The 27,180-nt window shown below is 41.1% G+C and overlaps 1 protein-coding gene and 1 non-coding gene across 2 annotated transcripts; both read right to left on the bottom strand.

The window, feature by feature from the left end:
• Positions 1-754: 754 nt before the first annotated feature.
• Positions 755-4,803, bottom strand: LOC136208293 (receptor protein kinase TMK1-like). The gene is made up of 2 exons (XM_065999107.1): positions 2,169-4,803; positions 755-1,634 (listed from the first exon to the last, which is right to left on the bottom strand). The coding sequence occupies exons 1-2, from the start codon at positions 4,459-4,461 to the stop codon at positions 1,108-1,110; spliced, it is 2,820 nt and encodes a 939-aa protein (XP_065855179.1). The 5' UTR covers positions 4,462-4,803; the 3' UTR covers positions 755-1,107.
• Positions 4,804-7,188: 2,385 nt separating this feature from the next.
• Positions 7,189-7,294, bottom strand: LOC136210225 (small nucleolar RNA Z107/R87). The gene has a single exon (XR_010677934.1). It is a non-coding gene; the product is annotated as a small nucleolar RNA Z107/R87 (small nucleolar RNA).
• Positions 7,295-27,180: the final 19,886 nt, after the last annotated feature.

Consider the following 27,180-nt stretch of genomic DNA (forward strand, 5'->3'; position numbering starts at 1 on the left):
AAATACTTAATACATCTGTTACTCCTATATTGGCTCAAAAATTCAAATGCCACCCTGTATTTTTAAAAATTCTAAATAACCCTGTATTTTTATTTAATTACATTTAATAACTCCAAATTATTGACCAATTACATTTAATAACATTTTATTTTTATTCAATTACATTCTTAACTTTTATTCTTGTCTAATTGTATTTGATTATTTAAAACTTTTTCTATTTTGTATTCTTTTTACATGGTAAAACATGTCTTTCATTTTCTACATTATTAATGAATTCTATTGAAAAATATGAAATTATTATATACAATTAAATAAAAGTAAAAGTTCTTTTGGAAGTTCTAAGTATAGTATAGGGTAACAGAAGTATTAGCCTAGATTTTTGCATCCACTCCACCACCTCCAAATGCTAAAATAATACTCCACTACTATGCAACAAAATATATGCAGCTGGCAACCATTTGATAAGCCAACATTTATCTAACACGTGGCATTACATCGCCTCCCAATCATTGTCATATCACCAGCTCCACCCAAAAAAACATACTAGTAGTTTAATAGATATAAAACGGCATCGTGTTACTCAGAAGGCAGGCCACTGACAGGACACAAAAACATACTAGTTTAGTTTAGTAGATACAAGATTATTCATGAAGTAGGACCACAAGGCCATGGATGATACGAGTTAAAATTGTCATTTGTCTTGTATTTATACATATCATGGAACATATAATATAAATAACACCATTTGACCCGATAGCACAAAATTGATTCAAATCAGAGTTTAACAATATGCAATCATCTCTAAAACTTAACAAAATAGCAAAAAAAGAGAGCATTTGAATGGAATCATATTGGAGAGGCTCTTTGGCTAGAAATATACTTACAACAAATATGTAGCTTTACCCAATATAAAATCAGATTCCAATCAGAAGAAATGAAAATTTGACAACTCCTTCAGTATTTTACTTTACCTGTTTGCAACTTCTTAACAACACTAAAAGAAAATACCAATCTTTTCACCTACTAGCAAGGCAATATATCCATAGGAGAGCCCCAAACCTTACAAGAACGCGCAACACGAAAGAACCCATCAATCATAGGCATTCATCACCGTCCGTCTGCTGATGTAAATGAATCAGCAAATCCAGATGGCCTTGTAGGGATACTGGTTTGGGTATTATCACCATTAGTAGCAAATGACGAAGATGAACCATCCAAATTGCTTCCCTCAATTGCTTGCCACTTCTTCAATGCCTGAGGCAATGTCATTTCAAGATCAATTCCATATGCATCCTCAGAATCTGGTTCTGAGGGTTTCCAAAGTTCAACAAGAGATGAAAGAACATTGACGACGTGACCCATGTCAGGCCTCTGATGGGGTTCCCTTGCAGTACAGTGGCCAGCTAGCTCTGATACTGTGCTGACGCTGGCAAGCGTTTCCTCATCAAGATCAATGGTTGGGTCGATACTCTTGCGAAATGTGTCCTTGTTAACAAGCATCCTCCGGAACCAAGTGACAAGGTGCATGCTATCCTCGGGCTGGCTATCGTCCAGCGCTTTTCTTCCTGAGATCATCTCCATTAGTATAACGCCAAAGCTAAACACATCGATCTTGGTAGTTACTCGTCCAGTCACTGCAAACACAATAGAAATTTCCAATTATGCCTCAAATGATGAAAAAGAAAATCACTGCAATAGCTATGTTACTCCTCAATTGTGCATTTGATCGAAGACTATAGGGAATATGAGAATGGGCTCTGCTTTTCAAGCTATCCTCAAATTGTTATGCAGTATGCAGCGCAATTCCTTAATTCTGTGTATATACTTTTCAAATATCAAGTTGTCCATCGAAAAAGCAACTTCTTTTCTCCATAAATTACGGAGAAAATTGATTCCTATATTGAATGAAAATCAGTTAAGCCAATTTCAGCCATAATGGCCTTGAAGAAAAGAGTTTTAAGTAACATAGGAAAGAAACAGAAAGACAATAATGAAAATTGAATAGTGGCTCCATCCTTCCCATGCTTCAAACATTATGTTTCTCTAATTGCTTGTAGCAAAAACTTCATACTCATTCCCTCTACTCTCTATGGTCACATAACATGCAGAGAAAAAAATACACTATTATACATGTATAAATTAAGCATATAATTTTAAAGATGAGGTACCTGCATATTCTGGTGCAAGATACCCAAAAGTTCCAGCTAGTCTTGTTTCAATTGAGGTTTTCCCTTCAGGAGCAAGACGAAGGAGCCCAAAATCTGCAACTTTTGCCCGCATATCATCTCCAAGAAGAATGTTGGAAGGCTTCAAATCCCTATGAATAAAGCTTTGATGAGCTAGTCCATGAAGATATTCAACACCTCTTGCTACATCCAAGGCAATGGCCAATCTTCTGGTCCACTCAAGAGGTTTGATCCCCTCTTGCTTCCAATTGAAGAGAAATCTACTCAGAGTCCCCTGGGGCATATATTCATACACAAGCAGTCTTTCATTTCCCTCGAAGCAATATCCAAGAAGCGTAACCAAGTGGCGATGTCGGACCTTATTGAGCACCGCAATCTCAGACTTGAATTCTGTCTCACCCTTTTCACTCATCACTCCCGATTCCATTCTCTTCACAGCAATTTTTGTTCCATCATGCAGTTCTCCCTTATAAACAGTCCCAAAACCACCTTTTCCTAATACGTTCTCCTCGCTGAAATTATCTGTCACATTTCTCAAAACTTGAATTGAGATTACCATAGATCCAGCCTCAACTACATGAAGATCACTAGGTCCACCACTATTCGAAGTGAAGCTCTCAGCTGTACCAGCTGCACTTGATTCAGCAACAGTAATTTTCACTGCATCCTCATCACCAGAATAACGAGGATGAACAACCACCATATTAGGACTCTGCACCTTACTGTAACGTTTATGTTTCCTGTTATAATAAAAGACACCCAATCCGACCACACACAATCCACAAACAGCCCCAATTACCGAACCAACAATCTTGACTGTGCTTGAATTCTTATTACCACTTCCATCAGAAGTTCCACCTTGGCCAGTGGGTGTACTTGGTGTGCTTCCAGGAGTTGCACCAGGTGGAGCTAAGCTACTATTTTCCTTCCCGATGTCGATGTTTCCACTAGTGATAACTTCCACATTTGTAAAACTAGGTACCTTACCATATAGCCTATTATTTGCAACGTTTAATAAGGAAAGACTAGTCAAAGTTGCAAGCTCTTTTGGTATTGTACCAGTGAGAAAATTATTAGAAAGAATCAATTTTTGCAATTTAGGCAACAAGGTAAAACTTGAAGAAATTGTACCAGTAAGCCCCATGCTTTGGAAGTTGATAACGGAAATGTTTCCATCAGGTAAACAAGAAATCCCTTTCCACCCTCCTTCACAAGGGTTATTTCCTTCCCAACTATCAGCTAAACTAGCAGGGTACCCAAATTCTTTCACAATTGATAATAGAACATCAACACGATGATCACAGGCTCCTCCAGGAGTATCAGTACAAAATCTATTAGAACCGGAGTTCATATCTACTTTAACAGAATTAGGAAACTTTGGTGTTGGTCCCTGAAACAGATTATTAGTCAAATTGACAACAGAAAGAGTGGGAAGGTTCACCAGGGATGCTGGAACAGTACCAGTGAACTGATTATCCCTGAAACCTGCTGTATTCAACCCATTAAATCCTTCAAATTCCGGCAGTGGACCAGTGAACTGATTCCCATGTAACCAGAACTCAGTCAAACCAGTCATATTTTGTAACACAGCAATTGAACCATTTAATTGAGAAGTACTCTTTTGGCCATTAAGCCACATGGAAGTAATCAAGGACGCCCGTGAAAAGTTCGCCGGCAAACCACCCTCCAAAGAATTCATCGCCAAATGCAGAATTTCCAATCCAGGAAACGCATCATTGTTAAAAAATTCAGGGATTTTCCCAATTATATTAGCTCCGTTTGCAGAGAATTCCTTCAAAGTCGTAGCACTTTGAAGACTAGACGGAATTTCCCATGGTTGAAATGGATTGTAATCAAGACTCACCGTCGCTAAAGAGTTCATCCCGTCGAAGAAATCCGACGGAATCGAAGTGAAGCCGTTATTATGTAAATAAATAACCTCTAGTGAGCTTAAACCAGACAGACTCGGTAGTGCACCAGTTAAATTGTTGAACATTACCTCGAAGCGCTTCAACGCCGTCAGATTTTTTAGGTCTGGAGGAAGAGTGCCTTCGAGGTTCTGACGGCCGATTTGGATAGCGGTGACCCGGGTTTTTCCGGTGTCGCATGAAACATGAGTCCACTGACATGGGTCAGTGCCAGACCAGCCTAAATTTGACGGAGTGCCGAGGCTTTCCCGGAGCTTAAGCATCACGGCGGCGTCACCGCTTTGCTGACAGTTCACCAGAGAGAGAAAACAGAGGAAGAAAAGAGGAGCCAGATGTCGTTTCTTCATATCGGGAGACAGAAATTGAGGGAAAATTTTCAAATTTTGGGGGAGAAGCAGAGACTGTAGAGAGAAAGAGACAGTGATGCAAAAAGAGAGTAAGATTGATTGAGGGCAAGAAGAAAGTAAAACACTGAAGGAAACAAAAAAAAAAAAAAAGAAAAAATAAACCAGTGGTGTATAGAAAGGAGGGAAGGGATTGGCAGAAGAAGCGGCGGGGATAGAGGGGAATTACAGACAAAGAGAAGAGAGTATGTATGCGCGCATTGCTTAGGCAAAAAGAAGAAGAAAAAAAAGTGAACTTTACCCCTATTGGATTCTAGAGAGAGAGGAAAAATAAAGTATTCTGCTGTTTTTAATTCCATTTCAGGATTACGCTTAATTTTTTCTTTATTACCATAACATAAAAAATGAGAGCTTACCAGCTGTCACTTGCGCGTGGGTCCCACCCTTCCGACTATGCTATGCACGTATTCAATGGATATGTTGTGGTCGTAAATTAAATTCCTAAGGTTTCCTTTTTCTTTTCTTTTTTTCTGATAGAATAGAATCCTTTTTCGTTTCTTAGGTTAAAAATAAAAAATAAAATCTAAACAAAACCCAATATTATTTGTCTTATCTACAAAAATGGTAGTAATATAATTAATTTGACAGCTCAGCTCAGCCATTAAGATTTGTCTTATGGAAATTGAAAATATTTTTATTTCTACAATTCGGTCATTATCTGAATTTTATCGCCAAATATTGCTATTAAGACTTCAATTCAACTAGAGGATACCAAAGTAATATTACAAATTTAGCATATTCAAGTTAAAATTCAAGTTATATTTTTTATAAAAAAATTATAAATTACTCCCTCCATTTCACAATAATTGTCACATTTGACCAAAACACACATATTAAGGAAATGATTGATTTGCATTAAATTTATGCAACATGGACTAGAATACCCTCTATCTCTCTTCATTAATAATTATCATTTTTTGTGTCTCTCATTAAATTGAACATCGCTCCATACATTGAAAATTTAAAATAGCAAAAAGTGTAATTAATATTAAGCTCATTAATAGGGGTAAAATAGGAAAAAGTTGCAATTGAAACTAAACCTGACAAATAATATGAAATGGAAAAATTTGATCAAAAGTGACAATTATTTTGAAATGGAGGGAGTATTTCATTAATAACAAAAGGATTCTAAAAAATAAATGATTTAGTATAAAAATACATATTTCCAATATATAGAGCATGATTAAAATCGATTTTACACCTTTTTCAGTGCAATTGTTGATTAGTAATTTTCAATCCTAACCTAACACTATTTTAAATTGGAAAGCAAAAACCAGTTTTCATTAAATTTTGACTAAATTTTCATTAAACTTCAATCCTAACCTTACATTATTTGAAAGTGGTTCATTAAAATTTAATCCTAACCTTACACTATTTGAAAGTGGAAAGCAAAGAACAATCTTTCTTTAAATTTTCATTAAGTGCAGATGGAGAAATAAAAAGTTATAACTACGACTAAATTCCAACATAATCGTGAAAAAACCTTAGAAACAAATTTTAAACAACACGCGGTTAGAAAATATAACATAAAAAAATTAGAACCAAAATATCAAAATTCATAAAGCTTTGCATAACAAAGTTTGAAGAGTATAGTAGAGTTAGGTAATAAGTGGTTCGAACATAAAAGCAACAATGAAAAGGTATGTAAGCATGTTTATTGGGTAAATTACATCCATAGCCATTGAACTTTACCTATTTTAACATTACGACCACTGAACTTCAATTCTTAACGGTATGACACTAAACTTTACAATTTTTAACACATGTGGCCACTCAACTTTAACTAAGTCCTCAAAATGACCATTAACGATCTCAAAATGAAAATATTTAAGAATTAAAGTTCAAAACGACATTTACCATGAAACCACATTTTTTATTTTCCAAAATCACATTTTTTTGAGCTTTCTCTTTCTAAAAATTCAATCTCTCTCCTAACCAAACAACACCTATATGACCTCAAAACGAAAAGTTTCAAGAATTAAAGTTCCTTAGAATATCATTTTTTTTAATTGAAGACTTGGAGATCAACCCAAAAGAACCAAAGCAATTCCTTAGAATATCATTAACTCTTCGATTTTTTATTTTCGTTAGCGGTCGTTTTGAAGCGTTGTGTGGCCACCGGTGTTAAAAATTGTAAAGTTCAGTGGCTATAGTACTGTTAAGAATTGAAGTTCAGTATCCACAATGTTAAATTGGTAAAGTTCAGTGGCCATGGGTGTAATTCACCCCGTGTTTATTTATTGAAATTAAAAACTAAATGAGAAACTAACAAAATAAACATAAACATACAACGACAATAACCATGCAAAAAAATTTATATCTTCAAAATTGAGATGAACATCGCTTAATAAGTAAATTATAAGTTGTGGAGATTTCTATAGAAAAATTAAAACTGCAAAAACATAATCTAAGAAATAAAATTGAATTCATCTAAACTATGTGTTTGAAGTCCCGGAAAAATAACAACCCGAGTAATATCTCTTAGTCAACAATCTACCAATATGGAAATAGAGTAGGAGATTACTCAGTGATGGCTTACAAAGTTAAAATTCAATTCCACAGGGAGTGGCTTATCCTCCTAGCCACCCAAATTTCCTCAAAATCCATATATTGGAAAAAATGTTTACAAACATCAAATGAAAAGCAAAAAGTTAACGAACGTAGAAGAGAGATCACTCGGTTCAGCGGGAAAGTCTAACATACAAATCTATCTATAAAAAGAGAGGATTGCATTCAGATATGTTGAGCTTCAATTTCCTGAGTAATCATTGTGATATTCATCTTTAAATAAACAATTAAAATTGCAAAAAAAAATAGAAAGAAAAATCGATACAAAATTAACAAAGAAAACACACTCACGGCTACAAAAAAAAACTTACACTGTTAGAAATTAGTGGAACATGTGACCGTACCAGCAAATGGTTGAGAAGCCAGGATTATAAAAACATAGAATAAGCTAGATAGATATAACCCCTAAATCCAAACAGGAGAAATTTTGAAATTGAAAATGACAACATAGATAAATCCAATATCTAAGGTATAACCGCATAACCTGTGACCGTGAATAAAATATCATGAGCTCGTTAAGAGGATGACGAATTTCGGTTCGTAATATGCAGAGAATATAGGCAGAAGCTGAAATTAAGCAATTACAACCTTAAAAACTGATACTTTAAAGTATACAGAACTGTAAACCAAATTTTTTGAAATAAATTAATGAGAATTTACAAAGAACACTACTAAAATTGAATCACTGGTAAGGCTGATTAAGTAATCTCTTGGCTAACTGTGCTGCTTTATGTACGAATTCCAATCCCCGCATCAGTAGCTCTTTGAGACTTTGTCCAAGGAATAAAAAACACTTTGGAGATTTACATCTTCCACTGTCACTAAATCGTCTCCTGATTTAAGGTCCAAACTAATCAACATGTTTAAAGGATATATGACAGGTTAAAAATCTGATGAAGGCATTCGAAAAGTACATCGGCTCAAGTTCTCCCATGACTCAAATTCAAAACTTCTATAATGAAAATTGAGTTCTACTTGAGAGTTATGTTTATAACTGATAAGAACCTGTATCCAACTTTATATATCTAGAGAATAACTGAACTCCAGATTCATTGTTATTAGTGATTAGTAGTAAATAAGCAATCTAAAGAGAACATTAAAAAACAATTCAAACAAACCATGTCGACCATAGAACCATAATATCGAGCATGATATCACAGTCAAAGGCTCAAAGTGTAACATCCCTAAAACCCTAACATCAAGAATCAGGGCATTTGGATTCATATAGAGAAAGTTATGACATAATGTGTGCAAGTAGGTCATGTGATGATCTAAGACAAAATGATTAGATTGCATGAACTTTGTGGAGTTAGTGTCTTGTACATCATATAGCATTCATTAGTTTATATTTTCATTAAGTTTATGTTAAGGCTAATTGTATAAATGTTATGTGACATTAGGAGGACAAGGTGCAATTGAACGCACACCCGATCGTGTTGAATAGATCGAACTGAGTGCGACGGTATACTTCACCGTGGGGAGCACCTGTATTATTTGTGAAGAAGAAAGATGGTAGTATGCGATTGTGTATTGATTACAGACAACTGAACAGGATGACAGTGAAAAACAAGTATCCCTTGCCTCGGATTGATGATTTGCTAGATCAGCTTAGAGGAGCTCGTAAAAGTAAATCCTTTGCCAATAGCATCTGAAATTATTGACTAATGAGGGTAAATGAACAGTTAAGAATTAAATCTTAGATTCTCCACTTAAGAAACATCTCAAGTATATACCACATGCATATTTTGGTTGTACTGATCAACTGAGGCACATGAAGGTAAGAATTATTATAGAAAGAAAAAAATAATGCAGCAGGTGTTAGACGAGGTGCCGCGGCCTAATCTCCCGGGCGGACCGGGGGTGGACACCTCATGGCGACGTAAGCGGTGATTGGCGTCGAAAGCAACCAATCGTGGAATCAAGCTGCTCTACAGGACCAGAGCTCGGAGTATGGAAGAGTCGCCACCCACGAATGGGAAAATGAACACCGATCCCTTGCGGGAGACCGGTGAGGGATTGAAAAACTTAGGTACGAGCCGAGAAGGCTAGCTCCTTTCCGGAGAAAGGCTACTAGGCACCCCGACATCGCCCGGTTATGAACCATCGGCCTCCTACTCAGCGTGTTAGGCGATAACGGACTAATCGCATATTTCTGTAAGTTTAAAATTCATTTGAAACCTTTTCTTTCTCGTTTTGAAAACCGTTTTGAGCATATATTATTGAAAGCCATTTTGGTAAAGAATCACCCATTTACATCAGTTCAAAATACATAGGAGAGAGAGGGGGGAGAAGAAAGAATCGATTTGTTTACAATGTGATTTATGCTTCGTATTACACACTAACTCTAAACTAAACTCACTTCCGAAAAATGAGTTTATTTACATGGTTCGTACCTTAATCGCCGTTGGAACGATTTAGGTACGTTTCAAAACCCCGTTTAATGACGTTCACTCGAATCGCCGTTGGAACGACTCGAGCGTTGGAAAATATTGAGATAAAAGTTTTAACAAGAAAACGTGATTAAGCATACAAGTCAATTTATTTTGTTCAAAAAAACCATTTAGTTAAGAAAACAATTCAAAAACTCTATTATTTACAATTAAAAGCAATTTTAATTACAAGGTTCGCTTAATCCGTCGTTGGAACGAATTAAGGTTTTAAAACGTGATGTTTTAAGAAATGGTTTAAAAATGTCAAGAAAACGTTATTTACACTTTAGGAATATCTAGAAAACTTTAAGTTGAAATAAGCAAATTAAACTCTTTTTTGTGATTTTACTTTCCTCTTTTCACTCAATTAACCTTTAACATTATCATAATTGCAACCATAAACCAACTAAACCAAAATTCCTCAATTGAAAACCAATTTAAAACCATGTCCCCAAATACCAAAAAGAATAAGGAAGAATATGTACATATATACATATATATATTTTTAGATAAAAATAATGATATACATATAACTTTGAAAACCAAGCAAAGAATACCTTATAGTATAGCTAAGTATATGTATAATAATGAAAATAACACTAAGTATGATATATTATAATCAAAACATGTAAAAATGATGAGGCAAGTTCACAAATAAGAAAATAACCTTTGATTCAAAAACGATATTTACATCATAACCCAAAAAAACCAATTAATCATCCCAAAAGTCACAAAAACTATACATATATACTTATATAATTCACAAAACCAAATCAATATAAGTTAAATTTCTAACATAACATAAATAGACATATAATATGTTGATAATAATTATATAAACAAAAAAATATATTTATCAAGTATTTTACATAATTAAATAGAGATATACTTAAGAAGAAATGTAAAAAAGATAAGAAAAAGACTCAAAAATGGGTATTTAAGGTTCCAGCAGCTTTACCGACGGAAAATCCGTCGGTAAACAGCTATTAGAGACAGAAAATGTAGAATTACAGAAACAGTCCACAACTCTCCAGATTTATTCAAAAGCTTTAGATTAGATCTATTCTATCGTTTTGGACTTCCGAACTACAAAAAATGGATCATAGTCTATAACGGAGGTTCCTAAAACGACGTTTTTATTTTAAAACGTTATTTTGAAATATTTTTAAAGCTTATAATTACAACGTTTTTAATACCCGAACTACCTTTGAATCGGATCACGGTTCGTATTGGGATATTAAAACGAGATTTTTATTTTAAAACAAAACCGAACGTTTATCTAATACGAGACGAAAATTAAATAAATACGAAAAATTAAGTAAAACGTGATAAATAAATAAATAACTAAATAAATAAAATTATAACATAAAAATGAATAAATAAAGGAAATAAATTAAATAAAATAAAACGAGTATAGTCCTCGGATAATACCTCAAGATCGGTATCTGACAGTCGAAGTCGGTCGATTCCACGAGTTGTGATTTTCCGGTTTTTTGTGTTTTTCGTCTTTTTAGTAAAAAATTTAACTTTTGGGAAATTCAGACTTTTTGAGAAAAAAAATATTTTTCTCAAAAAAATTCACTTTCTCTCTCTAAAAATGTCTAGAGTGAGAAAGCTCTCCAAAATCTCTTCCCCTCTTGCATGGGGATCCGTGCCTTAAATAGGCAACGGGTCCCGGAAGTCTTTGGGCGACGCCCAAATAAAATTGGGCGTCGCCCAAAGCTGGTTGGGCGGACGCCCAACATTAGTTGGGCGAACGCCCAACTATCGTTGGGCGTACGCCCAACCAGCGTTGGGCGCTCGCGCCCAACTGACGTTGGGCGTTCGCCCGACGATCATTGGGCGTCCGCCCAACTTCGCTGGGCGCTCGCCCAGCGGCTGCCGGGCGCACTCGCCCAGCGGCCGCCGGGCGTGCGTCCCGCGCTGTCGGGCGCGCTTGCCCATCGGTCGTCGAGCGCGCGCTCCGCGCTGCCGGGCATGTGCGCCCAGCGGACGTCGAGCGTGCACCCCGCGCTGCCGGGCGTTCACGCCCAGCGGACGTCGAGCGTGCGCCCCGCGCTGCCGGGCGTGCGTCCAACTGTCATCGGACATGCGTCGGCTGCCGCTAGGCGCTCGCACCACGTCGTTGAGCACTTGCGAGTCGTCCACTTGACGACCGCGACTCCCACTAATTTCTTCCCTTTTTATTATATATTTTTGCTTTAAAAACTTCCGGAACCAACCGCTTCAACCGTCTTGTTACAGGTTTTCGTCACAGGTCCTCCGACTCGGTGTCTACAGTTGCCCCTACTTTTCTATTTTGAGAGTGATGTGTGTGTTTTGGAAAACGTTTTTTGCTAACGCAACACATGCAATGTAAATATATTAAAGTAAAAGACACGTAAAGAGTGGGAGGAGAAATACCTGATCTCCATGTCGCAAGTTCCTTCTTCGTCTTCAATCTTTACCTTGGCTGTCCTGTCATTGCCTTTGAATCAGCTATCGACGGACGCTCCTTCTAGGGACCCTAGTCTCTAAATCGACTGCATGTAAAATGGCTCAATAGCAACCCTGGTCCATGACCGCAGGCAAAATGGCTCAAAAGCAACCCTGGTCTCTAAATCTACCGCAGGCAAAATGGCTCAATAGCAACCCTGGTCCACGACTGCGGGTAAAATGGCTCAAAAGCAACCCTGGTCTCTAAATCGACCGCAGGCAAAATGGCTCAAAAGCAACCCTGGTCCACGACCGCGGGTAAAATGGCTCAAAAGCAACCCTGGTCTCTAAATCGACCGCAGGCAAAATGGCTCAAAAGCAATCCTGGTCCACGACCGCGGGTAAAATGGCTCAAAAGCAACCCTGGTCTCTAAATCGACCGCAGGCCAAATGGCTCAAAAGCAACCCTGGTCTCTAAATCGACCGCAGGCAAAATGGCTCAATAGCAACCCTGGTCCACGACTGTGGGTAAAATGGCTCAAAAGCAACCCTGGTCTCTAAATCGACCGTGGGTAAAAAGGCTCAATAGCAACCCTGGCCTCTAAATCGACCGCAGGTGTGTAGTGATGCATATAGATGGGTGAATGTAGCCTAGTTTATGGATGCGTGTAACCACCTATGTGTGTGTGTGCAGGTGACCGTGCGTGCGTTTGAATGTGCATAAGTGAGGCCTGTGCGTTTCGCTTTATGCGGATGTATGGACATGTGTATATGCAAACTATGTATGTGTGGATGAGATGGTCGAATGGATTCCCTTTTCATAGGCTGGAGGATTTCGGTAGCTTTAGATCGAGAAATGATGCTTCAGGCCATCCTCCAAGTGTGCAAGGATGAGGGTGAGGATAAGTTTGAAACCAAGGGTTGTAAGGATGAGGATTTGGTTTTGATGATCTTGTGTCAAGGGGAGGTATGTAGTGATGCATATAGATGGGCGGATGTAGCCTAATCTATGGATGCATGTAAACACTTATATGTGCGTATGCAGGTGGGAATGCAAACTATGTACATGTGGATGAGATGCTCGGATGGATTCCCTTTTTATAGGCTTGGAGGATTTTTGTAGCTTCAGATCGAGAAATGATGTTTCGGGCCGTCCCCAAGGAGTGCGAGGATGAGGGCGAGGTTAAGTTTGAAACCAAAGATTGTAAGGATGAGGATTTGGTCTTGATGAGCTCATGTCAAAGGGGCTCTCGCTTTTAACCAGAGTTTGACGTATTCATTTTTTCCCTAATTTTTGCCTGAGCTGCCCTTTTCGGGTTTTCAACTCAACGGGATCTCTCCGATATTCTCTATCTCTCCTTTTGCATGAACTGCCCCTAGGGGTTTTCAATTCATCTTTTTTATATCTCACTAATTTTCTCTATCTCTCCTTTTGCTTGGATCGCCTCTTTTGAGGTTTTCAATCCAACCTTTTTGTTCAATTTTTCTTCTCTTTTTCTTTCTTTCTTGATTGTGAATGATACCGGATAGCACAGGGGGTTTATATCCACGGGCCATTTCTATGCTAATCATTTGACGATGAGTTCATGCCCGATGCCTTCGTTAATGGAGAAGCTTCCGGAGTGAGATGGACGTTGATCTGATTGTAGGGTCGTGCCCCCGATTAAAGTTACCGTCTTGGTGTAGGTTAGAAGTTGATGCGGACGTATGCCCCTGCCAACTCGAGGTGAGATTTCATGTGCGCCAAACTAGGGATACTGCCGTTGGCAGTAGCTATGGAGGAGAGACGCTTTGGTCGAAATTTGACCCTTGAGAGGACCACATAGGAGCAGAGGAACCAGACTTCATGGAGCATGACAGAGAGGAATAGTTTTTTTTTTTTTTTTTAGTTTTTTTTTTTATAGATTTTGGATCGGTTTATGGGTGTTGGGGTGATTTTAGTTGAGATGGGGTGTCTATTGATGCGGGTGTTTTCATTACAAATGCAACCGTCTAGCTTAAATAAAGCACCTGGCAAAGATACATTGAATTGTTTACTGCTCAGTTTATTAACCACTGTCACCAAAGCATGCCCTTTCGGGTTTTCACACTTCAGTTATTTTAACTCTCTCCTTTTACCCCGGAATTTCCAAACAAGCGCCCCATGGGGTTTTCACTTATTGGGGTGTCCCTTATTGTTGCATAGGCCACCCTTTGCGGATTTTCAACCAATCGGGATTTTCTTTCTTTCTTTTTTTTTTTTAATTTTCATGAGAAGGATTCCTCGGTTCCCTCGAGATTGATTAAAGTTCTGAACTTTGTCGCCGCCTTCGGCTTCACTTGACTACGCATTTGATCTTTCTTCGTTACAATGAGCTTCTCTCGTACATTTGATTACACATTTGTTGGACAATGTCAACCGCTCTTGCCACCTTGACGCCTCTTGGCTGATCACGTCAGCTTTTGATTTATTTTCTTTTACTTCCGATTGACTTGACTTTGCCCCTGGGCCTTTTTAGCATCATTTTTTTCTTTTTTTTTTCTTCTTCCCTTGTTTAACTTTGAGTCATCATAGGTCTAAACCCTTTCTTGATCCTGGAACAAAATACTTTATCGCTGATAGGTTAGTTGCCCCTGCCTCGTTCTGAATGGCGCACTCCTGTACTTGTGTCCCCCTTTGGGGGGAAGAAATCTTTGTCGGTGCCTCAGTGTAAGTATGGCTCTGAGGGCTCGTTGCTTGCTCCTTTTTTCCTCTTCTTTTTCTCTCTTTTCGGACTTTGTTGATTGTCGCTAAGTCTTCTTTTTGGTACAAGCCGGTGAGGACCCCTCATTTGATGGGTCTATGCCCGACTTATCATTGTAGAGCCAGGGAATCGTTTCTCATGATTTTTTTTTTACTCTCTTAATTTTCTCTCTTCAGTGGTTAGGTACTGAGTAATAAGTATATTCTAGAGCTTACGTCCGTGCCATGATAGAAGCGGGAATATCTCAATTGAGTAGATATCAAATGTAAGTACGTATGTTTAGGATAAATTTGCGGAAACGAAATTTCATTGAATTCAAAAGGAGGTTAATAACATCTTGTGGAATAGAAGATAAAATAAAAGACAAGGATAAAGACTACAAGTGCACTCCTTTCTCTCATGCTACTTCAAGAAGCTTCAGATTCTCCCACTTCATAAGTGTCCCCAATCTCGAGAACTTCTTCTTTAGATTATCCTGATCCGTTGTAGACTTCGCCATTCAAGGAACAAGTCGAAGGCTTCATCTGTTGAGAAGGATCTGGATCACTTATCTTTCCCGCTTCGATGAGATCTTGGATTTCATGCTTCAACCTCATGCAAGTGCTTGTTTCGTGACCATATTTCTGGTGGAAGTGGCAGTAGCCCCTATGTTTGACTAATTCAGTGGTTTGACCTCCCGTGGCTGGTAGAGGGTGAAGTATGTCATGCATTCGTAGACTCTCCAATACTTCAAACAAGGGTTGAGTGAAAGTGGAGAATTCCCTTCCCTCCCTTCTATACTGAGTGGGCGATGGAGGGCGAACAACCCTAGAAATCTCATGTCCCCGATGGTGTGGATCTTGTTGTGTTCGTGAAATATGGTGTGAGACTACCCTTGGTGGAGTGAATGTTTGTGGATTAACTTGTGACGCGAGTTGGAACATAGGTTTCTCCACAGCAGCTTTCGGGATCTCCGCAACCAGTGACTCGCTCAGGACCTCCCTGACCAACCTTTTCAGCTCTATCTTGAATTCATCTGAAGCAAGGATATCGGGAAGAACTCGCTCGATTTCTGCTCTGAGATTGAAATCTCCTATCATCTCTTGGGAATTTTCAACCCCCTCATGCTTAGTATTCTCCGGATCATTAAGAGCACGTTTGAACTCATCAGAAAAGATGTATTTGGCTAAAGCCCCTTGCACACGGCTCTCAAGATTGTGGTTTGAATTGCTGGACTGGGCCATGAGTTGGGTTTTTAACAAGGAAAGAGAAAGGATCGGTGAGTGGAGCTTTTTAGGCATTATGAATTTTGATGATGCACGTGCGATGCGAATGCTAAAGCTATCTACTTGTGCCTCCTATAGATGGATGTATGATTTATGCATGATTCGTGGTCTGCGCTTTATTTCTTACAACATAAACACGATTTGACTGGAGCTAACCCCCTTCTTTTTTCTTTTTCTTTTTTTACCAGAGTCGCCAGTAGCACTTCGGTCGTCTGTGCTAACTTACCTATTTGGAAGTGCGAATGCCTGAAACCATTTCAACTGTTATGCACACATTAGTATGAACCCTACGAGTTTACCTCGTAATGTTTCGCAAGCTGTATAATGTTAAATGACGCTCGACACGACTGAGACTTGTGAGATTGAGATGACCCTCCTGATGAGTAAAATTCCCTAGGACGCTAGGTAGATGAGAGTGTACCCCGATGATATCCGTGACGTGTAGATACATTCGAGGGGTAGCGACATGAGTGGGGGGAATGACATACTTGGTACATCGACATGACTCACGATCCAAAATCAACAACATAAGTGACTATGCATGAGGTGTATGTGAAGGATTGCCATCCTTGGTAGTAATGACGTACTTCGAAGATACGCGGTGTTACATGGACTGATGTGACGCTCACGGTACGTCCGAGACTCAAACAGACCGTGACGGAGACATGCGGGGCACTTGCCCATAGTTTACTTGGTATCGATACTGATAGCAGGGAACCGTCTTTCTGGGAAACAGAAGTTTCCTGAAACAGGCCGACATAGAGGGTGTGTCCTAAACTAGAAGCAAGCGGGACGAGACCACCACATATGGGGTGTGGGTCAATGGTTAGTTTAAACCCAAGACACGAATACGTAGACGTACCAACTGAACCTTGGCGTGTTATGCAGAAAGTGGTGATGCACGGGACATGCCCTAAACAGGTTAAGGCATAGGGGAGACTCGAGTGACATACGTGATGTGCGCCAATTGTCAGCTTCTCCTGGAAAGCAACTATTACGACGATGGGTATTATTTGACGGGATAATGCACGTGGAATACCTGATACTCGAGGTTCGAATAGGATGCATACATCAACATACGAGGTACGTGCCAATTATTAACTCCTACTTGGCTCACTAGTGCCTGGGCAGAGTGGTTTGAAACATGGTGCATTTAGGAAATACGGTGACGTACGTGGTATGCTTTAGAGGTAGCCAAACGGCAGGATGGGAGTCCCACTTGATGTGCCCCCACGATTGACTTATACGCAACTCACGAACGATGTGATGGCTTGATTTTGGGATTTCGACCATCGTGGGGGAAATCCAACATGCTAGGTACGAGACATGAATAGGGTACCTTCTTTGGGTATAGATGAAGCACAGAGATGACTCAAGAGGTACCTTCTAACAACATTGGAAGTGTCAGCTAGACACGATACCGACACGCAGGGTGCGGTTCAAGGATTAACTTAAGCTAGAGACCCCAAATACCTCGATGAATTTGCGGACATCGGTGCGTCTGGTAGAATGAGAGGTGTCCTAATCCGATCGAGGTATCAACGAGACGGAAACGATGACTTACCTGGTACGTGTCGAAGGTCAATTTGTTTCATAGCGCAAACCTGACGACGATATGTTTTATGAGAATCCCTAAAGATCTTATGTGGATATTTACGACGTATTGGGTCCATCACGGATATTTGAGATGACTGGAACCTATTACTATGAACAACTCGAGGAGCAACGAGGACGCAAACCAAGACCTTTGAGGTAAGTGCCAAATGTTGGACTTAGCCGCGGTATAAACAACTTGATACTACTGATACGAGCGAGACCCAAATAACGACACATAGGGCATATGTCTCAAACTCGTAAATAAGGCAATTCGGAGTTTGGGGCGCATAGACAATAATACCAATGGTGTAAGAGGAGCGTGTCGAGGATTTGACAATATAAACAAACCTCTGTTTGAGGCGTACTCAAGATATGAGTGACAATTTACAGGGCGTACGTCAAGAGTTTGATAGGAACCTCACGACATGAACGACTCAGCGTGTCAAGGTATGAGCGGGATGCTCGAGATGGCCCATAGGGTACGTGCCTAAGGGTATGACTTGGACTCGATGACATGAATCACTTTATATGACAGGTACGGGCCAAAAGTTCAACTTGAACTTGTCGATACAAATGACTCGACATTGGAGGTGTAAGCAAGATGCACGTGATGACATATATGAACTTGCCCCAGATTCGACTTGAACCCAATGACATGAGTGACTCGACATTTGACATGCGAACAGGACGTACCGAACCGCGTATGTGGGTGTGTTCCACAAGCTTAACCCTGACTGGATGGTATAACCGACTCAGTCTTTGACATATGAGTAAGGTGCGAGGGATGACATACGGAACGCACGTCAAAGGTCGGTCTAGAATTGGATAGCCTAATGACATATTCGTGGACTGCAAATATTGCCGATGACAAGGCGATATGTGGGGCACGTTTTGACAAGGCCCAACGTATGACTAAAGCGCAAGCGGTGACATACGGGATATGCACCAAAAGCTCATACGTGTTCGAAGCACTAGTGTTACATGTTTGGAATACTGACGTGTTACGATATATGATGACACACCTGGTATGTCTCATATCGATTTGCCCATTTTTGAAGATGCGACAGGGTGTCTCAAGAAGGCCAAGGATGCGCGGGTTACCTTAGTACAATGACGTGTCGATATACAAGGTACGGCCGAGAGTACCAATGGGGCATGAGGATGACCTACTAGCTAAGAGGTTAGTGCAATGACGCATGGATTTATTAGATGTGACGAGGTGACATATAAGGCGCCAGTCAAAGTGCGGATGTGACGCGATGACTACGTATGAAACGTGCATCCGAGGGTCAACGTGAACTTGGGGTCCGGACAGTGGGATGATGTAAATACGAGGGGGCATTATGATGACCCACATGGCGCACCTAAAGGTACAAATGGGAAGTGTGGACAACACACCAGTTAAGGGATCGTTTCGGGGCTCAGGGTATTGCTCACAACTCTGAAATACGGAGGTGCTATGTATGGACTACATCCCCAGATGCGAATGATGACACGTAAGCGAGATTCGTGTGAAACAGTTGACTCGACCATAAGGTACCGAACGTAACTTTGGACCATAGGTGCACGGTGCACCGACATATGTGGCATGTCTTAGCGTACGAAGGTCATGATGACGACTTACGAGATGAGAGGTCCGGATAATATAACAACGTAATTTGGAATCACATGGGCATTGTGTATAGCACGGTGACATACGTGGGTATGTCTTGAGATACGAAAGGGACGTGACAACGACCCGTGAGATTATGGTTCTATTTGAGTTCAAGGTACCAGTCACAATCTTGAGATGTGTTGGCTAAGGCGTAGCGACATAAATGGTATGTCTTGAGACATAAGTAGGACGTGTATGAGACATGTGACGAATGGTTAATTTGAGTCTCGAGGGAACCGACGCCGTGATAATGTTTTTTTTTTGAACAACTGATATGTTGTCGGTGACGTGGCGACACACCTAGTATGTCTTGAGTTGACCATGCGGACAGTATACGGGACCTGCCCCCCGATGCGAATGTCAGGATAAGCGGGGTATGACCACCAAACAAGCCTAACCATGATAGAGGGATACGAGATACATCACGACATATGGGATATGTCTCCGGATGACGTAAACACCATGGTGAAGGCGCATGTGACATGTCACGATGCACGCGGTACACCCCCTAATGGTATGAACAGGACGATAAAGATATGTGCGACGTATCCCGCACAAAGTATAACATGGCGAAGACGTAGGGAACACCTCAGGGTCTAAAGGTAGGCCACTTGACGGGTATGCGAGACATGGTAAAGACGTGTGAGCTGCATTGTGATATACGGGGTATGTCTTCTGTTAGGCACTTAGCAAGGCGAGAACTCAGGTTATGACATACGGGGTATGGCTCTAGACTAGTGTACCTGATATGGAAGGCGCATATATGACCTATCGCGATGTATGACCTCGACAATTCCCGGATGTACACAATGCGTGGCAGCGCATCGGGTACACGTCCTGACTAGTGTATATCTGATGTGATAGAGACGCATGGGACACTTTGATAACATCGGGATATTATCGCAAGGACCAAAAGAGATAATCGCCTCAAGTATGCCACGTGGCATAGGAAGCCGCCCGGTGGATCCCCCTGGGTTAGCTCTAAGAGATCCGCTGGCGGATCTCTATGGCGAATCTCTCCATTTACCTAAGTAACGGCTAACCGTCAACTCGGCCATAATGATCATTAAATGAATCATTAATAGTCTTAAACCCGCCAGGTTAAGAGTAACTTGTAACCGTCATTAAATGAGCATTAATGAAGACTCTCTAGTTACCTAGAAGTTACAAATCCATCAAACTATAAATAGCCTACGTCTAGGCTATCGAGGTATATATATTCTTACTCTTCGCTAAGCTTTGTCCATACAGTTTATTCTCCATATTTGTTACTGACTTTGGCATCGGAGTGTCCCCGGCCGATCCCAACGGCGCCTCACAGGGACGTGATCTGATTGGAAATTTCTCCAGTGTTATCAATTGGTGCGGTGAACGTGGAATCCTTGGTCAAATAAAGGATTTTTTGTTCACACTGAAACATCATGATGGAGGAAAGACGAAATTCCTCCTCTGAGATTAAATCACTGATAATTACACCGCCAAGTGCTGGTCGCACAGATACGACCACTCCTGAGAATTGTTATAAATGTCACAAGGAAAATGGCTACGCGGATGCTCGCTGGGAGTTGACTCGAAAAACTAAACGACTTGGTGGACAAGGTAAATTGGATCGATTTATCCAAATAGAAGGAAGAGAAGATGATAGACTCAAGGAGGACTCGACGAAAAGGAAGAGAAAAAACATAATTAACGTCATAGCTGGCGGACCTGGTTATCCGCCAATGGCAAAGAAGGCAAGGATGACCACCCTTGAGAGAATGTCATTAAACCGCCCTTTTTCAGATACAGGTCAGAAGATTACACCCCATGCGGACGCACTGGTTGTCACCATGAGGGTTGAAGGTTGGGAAATAAGGCGAGTAATGATTGATACGGGAAGTTCATGTAACATCATTACGCGAGGAGCATTCGCCAAACTCAAAATTGATCCTGTCCGGGTAGAACCAACTGTGGTCGATATTTTAGGAGTAACTGGTCATACCATTCAGACGAAAGGTCAGGTTACTTTGGACTGCGAGCTTACTGGGGATGATCAAGTTTGGAGAGAAGATTTGGAGTTTTCGATCTTAGATGGACAATTAGCTTACAATATTATCCTTGGACGACCTTTTATCTTCGAAGTTGCAGCTCTTATCTCCATTCGCCATTTAACACTCTACATTCCCACGGCCAAGGGATGCATGATGGTCAAAGGTTGTCAAAAAGTGGCCCAAGAGACATATTCTGCATCCTTAATGATTCGCCCTCAATCTAAGGAGGAGGATGAGGAGGAACGCGTCACAATGGCTTTGGGGGAAACCGAAATGTACCTTGTGGCGGATGGGAAGCAGGTGTGGATAGCTAAAAGTCTACAAGGTGAGATCAGAGACGCAATCACCAAAGTACTTGGCGAAACTGAAGATGTTTTCGCATGGAAGGATGAAGTACTCCCCGGGATTAGCCCAGACGTGATCACCCATAAACTCAACATTGATAAAAACGCGGTTCCTGTGGCTCAGAAGAGGAGAAACCATGGTCCGGAAAGGCAAAAAGTGATTGAGGATAAAATCGCCAAGCTCCAAAAAGCGGATGCCATCGAGGAGGTGCTTTATACCCAGTGGTTGGCGAACGTCGTACTAGTCAAGAAAGCTGGCGGGTCTTATCGTATGTGCATCGATTTCACAGATCTTAATAAAGCTTGCCCCAAAGATAATTATCCTCTACCGTGCATAGACATGCTTGTAGATGGAACTGCCGGTCACGCAATGTATTCCTTTACTGATGTAAAGTCTAGTTATCATCAAATCCCTATGGAGCCCTCGGATAGAATCAAGACCTCGTTCGTAACACATCAGGCCACTTATTGTTTCAAAGTTATGCCCTTCGGGCTCAAGAATGCGGGAGCTACCTATCAGAGGATGATGAACAAGATATTCGCGGACAATAAAAGTGGTAATTATTCCGTCTACGTAGATGACATGATCATTAAAAGCACGACGGCAGAAAGGCATGCAGAAGATATAAAGGAGGTACTGGGCGTACTGCGACACCACAACATCAAGTTAAATCCCGAGAAATGCACTTTTGGAGCTACATATGGAAAATTTTTAGGATTCATGATCAGTGAAAAAGGAGTTAGCCCAAACCCTGACAAAGTCAAAGCAGTTCTTGAGATGCAAGCGCCCCGGAACATCAAGGAGGTACAATGCCTTAACGGGCGTATCATAGCCTTGGGCAGGTTTATTTTTTGCTCAGCCCGTAGATGTCAGCCTTTTTTCGAAGTTATCAAACAGCAAAAAGCATTCGAGTGGAATGAAGATTGTCAGAATGCCTTTGAAGGAATCAAGCGGTTCCTCACAGAACCACCTATGATGAGTCGACCTTTGAAGGGAGAGGATTTATACATGTATGTATCGGTCACGGATAAAGCCGTATGCACGGTCATGATACGGGAGGAGGATGGCCAACAGTTCCCAATTTATTACGTGAGCAAGGTTTTGAAAGATGCTGAAACCAGATATTCAAGACTAGATAAAATGGCACTGGCTGTTGTAACCACGGCAATACGCCTTAGGCCATATTTTCAGGCGCATACAGTGATAGTTCGTACCAATATACCAATGAGAAAAGTATTGCAGAAGCCGGACACTTCGGGAAGGTTGATGGAATGGGCGATCCGCCTAGGCGAATTTGATGTAAGATATGAAAGCAGGTCATCATTGAAAAGTCAAGTCCTGGCGGACTTCGTGAATGAATTCACTGATGAGGGGATATCTCATCCCAAACCTCCGTTAGAAGAATGGTCGATGTATACCGACGGAGCTTCATCGGAGGAGGGAGCAGAGGTGGGAGTTGTGATCAAGGGTCCCCATTACATAAAATTGCGGTACGCAGCAAAATTAAATTTCCATGCCACTAATAATGCTGCTGAGTACGAGGCCCTGATATTGGGTCTACGTATACTTCAAGAGATCACCCCGGAGCGGATCGTGATCTACAGCGATTCAAAACTAATGGTCAACCAAGTCATCAAGAATTACGAGGTAAAAGACGAGATCCTGGCCAAATATGTAGCAGAAGTCAAAAAATTGCTAGATAACCTTGAAGCTAAAGAAGCCAGATGGGAATTGGTTCACATACCAAGAGAATCCAACACAGAGGCGGATCAATTGGCCAAAATGGCTTCTTGTGAGGCAAACTGGGCGGATCCGGACTGTCCCTTCGAGGTAAAAATGGCCCCGGCATTTGTATCTGCAGAAGTAACCCTACTCACAACAGTGGAAGATGATTGGAGGACGGTTATCCGCCAATACTTGCTAAATGGAACATTACCTGAAGATAAAGAAGAGTCGCGAAGGATAATCAGAAGGGCAGCTTATTTCTCCTTGATCAACGATGGTCTTTATAGAAAATCCTTTAGCCATCCTTGGCTGAAGTGCATTCTACCTGAGGAGGGACAGCAAATCCTTAAGGAGCTACATGAGGGATCTTGTGGATCACACGAGGCATCCGCCACGATTTTGAAAAAATCCAGGTTAGCAGGTTTCTACTGGCCCACGGCCGAGTTAGACGCCCAGAGTTTGGTAGAATCTTGTCACAGTTGCCAGATTCATGCAAATGAGTCACACACCACCAAGCACATCCAAAAACCAATCATTGAAGGCCGTCCGTTCGCCCTCTGGGGAATAGACATTGTTGGCCCATTTCCTCCAACTCGCCGGCAAAAGAGGTATGTAATAGTGGCGGTGGACCATTTCACCAAATGAGTGGAAGCCGAGGCTGTTTCCTCCATTACAGCGGAGCGGATAGTGGAGTTTGTTAAGGACAACATCGTGGGAAGATACGGCATTCCACATACTATTATCACCGACAACGGGACACAATTTAACTGTGGCAAATTCAAGGCTTTTTGTGAGGGATTAGGCATCCTGAACAGATTTGCTTCCGTTTATTATCCTCAGTCCAATGGAATGACCGAAGTAACCAACCGAACGATTGTAAAAGGGATAAAAAAAGAGACTAGGAGAACACGACAAAAAATGGGCGGATCAGCTTACGAGTGTTTTGTGGGCCTATCGTACAACTCCTAGAACTGCTACAGGAGAAACGCCATTCGCCCTTTCTCATGGAGTGGAGGCCGTAATCCCAGTTGAAATACAAGTCCCCAGTGATCGAGTGGCCTTTTATTGCGAAGAGGACAATGATAAACGGTTAAGGGACCGCCTAGATCGGGTTGAAGACCGTAGAAACCAATCCTATGTACGCATGGCAGCGTATAAGCAACGGATTGCCTCTTATCATGACAAAAATGTCAAGCTTGTGGATTTGAAGATGGGGGATCTGGTGCTTCGTAAAGCTGATAAAATCCAATCTCGAGAAGGCAAAGGCAAGTTAGGGATCAATTGGGTAGGTCCATACCAGATAGTGGAGAAGGTTGGACTAGCCACATTCAAAATACAAGATACGGAGGGCAATACGCTACCACGCACGTGGAATCTCCAAAACCTCCGCAAATACTTCGTCAGAAAATGAAGCACGCTCACGGTCTTGAGTACTCTTTTTTCCTTTAGCAAGCTTTTTTTTCCCATGTGGGTTTTCTTGTTAAACGGTTATCAAATGAAGCTCCTTTATAAAAGACCTATTCGCTGTAATAAGGTGTCTTTTCCATTAATAAACATGGTTGATCAACTTTATATCCTTTACTGTTGCAATTTCAGTATGTTACAAAGAGAACATCCCGAGTTCTCTACATTCACAATAGATCCGCCACTAGGCGGATCATGGTCACCGATAGAGTTAAAACGATCCTTGGACGCAAGGTCTCTACACTCTCATATCCTTCCCAGAGAAGGATTTATAAGTCCTGCGGGCGGATCATTTCACCTCAAAGATAGGTAACAAATTGAACCCCTGGGCAGCTTTACTTCCTCCAAGAAGGAATAGAACAGCTTCAAAACCTTCACAAAGGTTCATATAATGGAGTATGGCTGGCCACCTACTCCAATCTTTAAGTAAAAGCGGAAAAATAGGGTTATCCCCTTTCTTCTTCGCCCTCACTACTTGAGGGTCCTCCTCCACATTCATAGATTTGCCACCAGTAAAGATACTACCTAAGGGACAAAATCTAACGAACAGACGAAATCAAATCATTCGTCACAACTATGATGTCACTATACGTGTCGGCCATAAAAGAACATCGAACAAAATGCTCACAGAAGCATAGAACGGCGCGCAGAAGTCCAAAAGCCCTGAAGGACTTTAAAAGCCTTTTGAGGGGGCTTCTGATAACATCAGGATATTATCGCAAGGACCAAAAGAGATAATCGCCTCAAGTATGCCACGTGGCATAGGAAGCCGCCCGGTGGATCCCCCTGGGTTAGCTCTAAGAGATCCGCTGGTGGATCTCTATGGCGAATCTCTCCATTTACCTAAGTAACGGCTAACCGTCAACTCGGCCATAATGATCATTAAATGAATCATTAATAGTCTTAAACCCGCCAGGTTAAGAGTAACTTGTAACCCGCCATTAAATGAGCATTAATGAAGACTCTCTAGTTACCTAGAAGTTACAAATCCATCAAACTATAAATAGCCTACGTCTAGGCTATCGAGGTATATATATTCTTACTCTTCGCTAAGCTTTGTCCATACAGTTTATTCTCCATATTTGTTACTGACTTTGGCATCGGAGTGTCCCCGGCCGATCCCAACGGCGCCTCACAGGGACGTGATCTGATTGGAAATTTCTCCAGTGTTATCACACTTCATGATATGGAAGGCGGGACGAGGCAAGGACGTATGGGATACGTCACGACCCAACTGGTATGCCTCTCGTCAAATGTATATAACATGGTGAAAAAGCGCATGATACGCCATGACATACGGGATGAGGCAAAGATGTACAGGATGCGTTATGACACACATAGTATACCTTCTGAACGGTGTGTAATGACATGATAGAGACACCAGGAATGGGCCCCAATAAGTGAGGCGCAACAGGGAAAAGACATATGGAATACGTCGCGACATAACAGGTATGCCTTTTGATTGGTGCCTGGATGGTTAATGGAAGATGCATGGGGGCGCGTTACGTCCTATGGGGTACAACAAAGTGAAGACACAAGGTATATGTCACCACATGACAGGTGGGACTCCTGACGGGTGGACCATGATGATACGACCAGTAAGGACATATGGGATACGTCACGAGAGAACAGTACGCCTCTTGATAGGGTAAGGACATATCGGAGGTGCCGCGACATACGGGGTATGCCAAAACGAAGGCGTAGGGGATATGCCACGACATAAGGGTTGTACCTTCTGACTAGTGCCTAGGATACTAGAGAAATGTACGAGGTACGCTACCGTATGCAAAGCATGCTAAGGCGAAGACGCATAGGATGCATCACGACATTATGGACATGCCTCCTAGCTAGCATACAAACGACATGGTGAAGACGCACGAGTCGTGTCGAGGACGCATAGGATGCATCCCAACACATAGGTACGACAAGGCAAAGACGTATGGGATACGTCACGACATAACTGGTATGCCTCCTGAATGACACGCGATGCTGGGGTCGACTCTTTCTCACATTCCTAATAAACATGTCCTAAGTCTACGAAACCTAGAATGGATGCACGCAATTTGGTTAGCATGCAACTCTCTATGTGGTATGACTGCAATGATTTGTTAAGTATAGAATGCATTATAACTTAAATCTGACTCGACTGATGTACAACAAGATATAAATCTATACAAACAAACTAGTTAGCGAAAATAGTACATAACGCGTAATCAGATCACAACAAGAGAAAGAAAATGTTAGATATCAATCACAATTATCACGCCATCTCTCTTCCATCCTTATTCCTCCACACACTCGTTGGTCCAAGTCTTTTTCCTAGGATTTTGGTATGGGCTCACATTACGGTCCAGAGGACGCATGATGCCATCGATTACTGCCGAAAAATAAATCATCCATCAGACAATACAGTTCGTTTTGACGTATCAGTTTTCAGTGACCAAGATA

The sequence above is a fragment of the Euphorbia lathyris genome, chromosome 10 (genome assembly GCF_963576675.1).
Source record: "Euphorbia lathyris chromosome 10, ddEupLath1.1, whole genome shotgun sequence".
Classification (NCBI taxonomy): Eukaryota; Viridiplantae; Streptophyta; class Magnoliopsida; order Malpighiales; family Euphorbiaceae; genus Euphorbia; species Euphorbia lathyris.